Consider the following 2,938-nt stretch of genomic DNA (forward strand, 5'->3'; position numbering starts at 1 on the left):
AAAGGAAAAAGAAAAAAATCAGTATTCGGAAACACATGTTCGCCTTTAAAATTTGTCGCACCAATGAGTCTGGGTTCTCGGTCAATCATCATCCTTGTTCGGCAAGCAATGCTACATTAAAAGCTCATCCCATCATCTTTCTTCGGTCTATAAAGCCACCCCCAACTTAACCAGTGAATGTCGCCGCTAAATCTCCCAATTAAAGAATTTAATTTCATAATTAATTTCTCCGGAAGTCGAAAGTAACTTAATTTATACACACTTTTAGTTCCTGCTACTAGAAACAGTTGTAAAATTTTCCAAACAAAAATTCTCAATCTGAACATATATAGCTATAAGCATTTTATAGGTACTTTTAACTTTTGTATTAGTTCTTTGTAATTGCAACAAACTTCACCGATCGAGTACATTTCAATTCGAATTAATGTAGCTGAAACAACATATATAAGCACAATAGGCGACTACTCCAAACAGACACACACTAGTTATTCAGCGACGCATAACAGAGGGGCTACGTGCAAAACTTGCAGCACTTGCTACCAATCTTTTCAGGCCTTTTGGGTCCCTGTTAGGCCTTTCTTTTATCATTTCACCTTTTGCTAGAGCTTTTCACCCTCTCTCTTCTTTTTTACATTAACCAAATAATAGAAAAAAAAAAGAATCCAAGACTCAAACCTATCCGAAACTCTTCAAGCCAACGCAAAACTCTCGGGGAAAAAAAAAAAAAAAAAAATGCACACAAACAAATTAATTAATCAAACCAGAGACCCGTTAGACAACTCAAAAACCAGTGTCAGGGTGATTTTTTCTCATGGATGTTGTCCATCTCTAGTCTTCTCCTCTTGTTGCTTCTAGTGATGAAACTTGTGTTATTATCACCAGCACTAGGACAATTCCTCGACTCTTCAGTCATCATAGCGTAGCAAGAGAACACATGGTCCTGAAAAGGGGGCGAAAAAAAAAATCAAATAAATCGATGGGCAGTATTCAATTCCTACAAAGTTAACCTGGATGAAAAACTATGGTCATAGGATACGTTAAAATTAACATTTACATATATTTTGCTCAACAATCGATAGTCTACATTGTAAAAAAATTCCCTTGGGAAATGGTTAGAAATTTGTTCAAACCTTAAAAGAGATTGTGTGATTGCTCCAAAACTATAGTTGTAGTTAAGGAATTTGCGATATTTAATCAAGACTCACAAGCTCTAGAGCCGCACACGAGGAGAAAATGCTCAACTTAGACTCCACTACTTGTTTGTTTAGTCTCTGATGATCGGATGCGGCCAAAACCGCTGCAGCTGCTATAGTGGATGACCGATGGTCCACTAAGTTAATATCTGAATTCGGGAAGGGGAGAGCAAAAAAAAAAAAAAAAACCCATAAAAACAAAATAAATAGCAAAAGACAAATGTCACGCAAAAATTCGGAAATCCAAAGAAGGATTTCCTACCATCAATGATCCCAAAGATGAAACCAACGGATTTAGATGCGAAGTCCCTTGGTTCATTACCCAATTGCAGCTTAGATTTGAAGTAGCTCAGATAAGCAAATGGGGTAACCGAGTTCATTCTCCATTCCAAGGTGCTCAGTATGAGGAGCTCCATCCTCTGTATCGTGTTGCTATCAAATATATGCTCCTCCGATTCATATTCAGAGAGGGGAGGGACAACACCTTCTTCCATTTTCGCAGCAAGGGATAAACTAGCGATGGATAATAATCGAAATACCCAAGATTTGTCCTTCTGTTTCACGCGAATATCAGCATAGATGTATAGTAAAGCATAAAAATAACGAGGGAAATTTCTGAAATGGATTTATTTACATACTTCGAGCCTTCTTCGCATCAAGAACCGATCGTAATAAGTTACAGCAAGATACGCAATCTGATGGCTGAAGTTGAAGTAGGCCCTTGTCTGATTCAAATTAGGAATCAATAAAAGCACGAAGTGGGGAGGGGAAAAAAAACCCCATCAGATGGCGTAAAAATGTTTAATATTGAAGGTGCTTACCTTCATTATCCATTTGATGGAATCAGAGCGAGCCCGTTTGAACCAGCTGGAGAGCAATACATTGCACCGTTTTGTCTCAAAGCTGGTTTCTTTTGATACTAGAATCTCTATGTACTCATCTATATGCTCATGTTCTATTCCTATTTGATCACCGTCGCCATCATGGGCGTCTAAAAGAGGTTGGGTTTCTTGGCAAATGAGGTTGGCGTATGAAAAATCCTCCATTGCCAAGGATAGTGGGAGAGAAAGAGAGAGCTCGAGGTTGAAGGAGAGATGATGCTCACCTTAAAAGCCTCCGAGAGGCGAAGAGGGGTGAGCTCTTTGTATTGAATGCTTGTGGAATTCACTGGATCCTGTTGTTGGGTTACAGTAGTCATTTTGTTTTCACCTTGGGTAGATTGGACTTGAGTGACCTGATGGTCAAGGCTACTCCTGGGTAAAAATATCTTATAGAGGGCCCAACGGGAGTCCACGTCCTATTCGAACCATCCGCATACGAGATGACAGTTCTGACTCTTTCGATGGACAAAATAGGGAGGATCACCGAAGGGTCAAAGTTGTCCATTCGCATGCGAGCGATTCTGATAGGATGTGTAATGCCTAAAAGAAGAGTTGATGAACTTCAAATTGATGCTAAGAACCAAATTAGACTTAATGCATGAGCTATTGTGAATTGGTCCTACTTTCTATTTAAATTCTCTGTTTTTCCTTAACATATACCGATATACTATGTAGGACTATGCTCATATATAAAGTTCCCAATAACTTCCCCTTGTTCTGCTTGTATAGCTCAATCATCTACATGAATCATGGATCCTTCACAAACTTCATCTGAACCAATAGGTATGGAGAGACGATATGGATACTAAACATCTGTAGGACCTTCCACCATCCGTGGACCAGTTAGACAGTTATCACCCACAT

General features: G+C 39.0%; 1 protein-coding gene across 2 annotated transcripts; it reads right to left on the minus strand.

Annotated features, from left to right (window-relative positions):
- Positions 393-2,375, minus strand: LOC109850595 (cyclin-D5-2-like). 2 transcript variants are annotated; one of them, XM_020420641.1, is made up of 5 exons: positions 2,015-2,372; positions 1,832-1,918; positions 1,456-1,747; positions 1,206-1,342; positions 393-940 (listed from the first exon to the last, which is right to left on the minus strand). In XM_020420641.1, exons 1-5 carry the CDS (start codon positions 2,237-2,239, stop codon positions 794-796), a joined length of 888 nt encoding a protein of 295 aa, XP_020276230.1. In that variant the 5' UTR covers positions 2,240-2,372; the 3' UTR covers positions 393-793. The 2 variants fall into 2 exon arrangements, 1 of the variants encoding a protein (XP_020276230.1); XR_002249471.1 differs by having other exon boundaries at positions 827-940; positions 1,131-1,342; positions 2,015-2,375.

Source organism: Asparagus officinalis, chromosome 7 (assembly GCF_001876935.1).
Source record: "Asparagus officinalis chromosome 7, Aspof.V1, whole genome shotgun sequence".
Lineage (NCBI taxonomy): Eukaryota > Viridiplantae > Streptophyta > Magnoliopsida > Asparagales > Asparagaceae > Asparagus > Asparagus officinalis.

What these genes read in the sequence shown, in the direction of transcription:
- LOC109850595 (XM_020420641.1), bottom strand. Translation starts at nt 2,239, where the DNA reads ATGGAGGATTTTTCATACGCCAACCTCATTTGCCAAGAAACCCAACCT. An exon ending in CCATCAAATGGATAATGAAG is followed by an intron (nt 1,919 to 2,014) that starts GTAAGCACCTTC and finishes AATTTGAATCAG; the next exon opens with ACAAGGGCCTACTTCAACTT. An exon ending in TGATGCGAAGAAGGCTCGAA is followed by an intron (nt 1,748 to 1,831) that starts GTATGTAAATAA and finishes CGCGTGAAACAG; the next exon opens with AAGGACAAATCTTGGGTATT.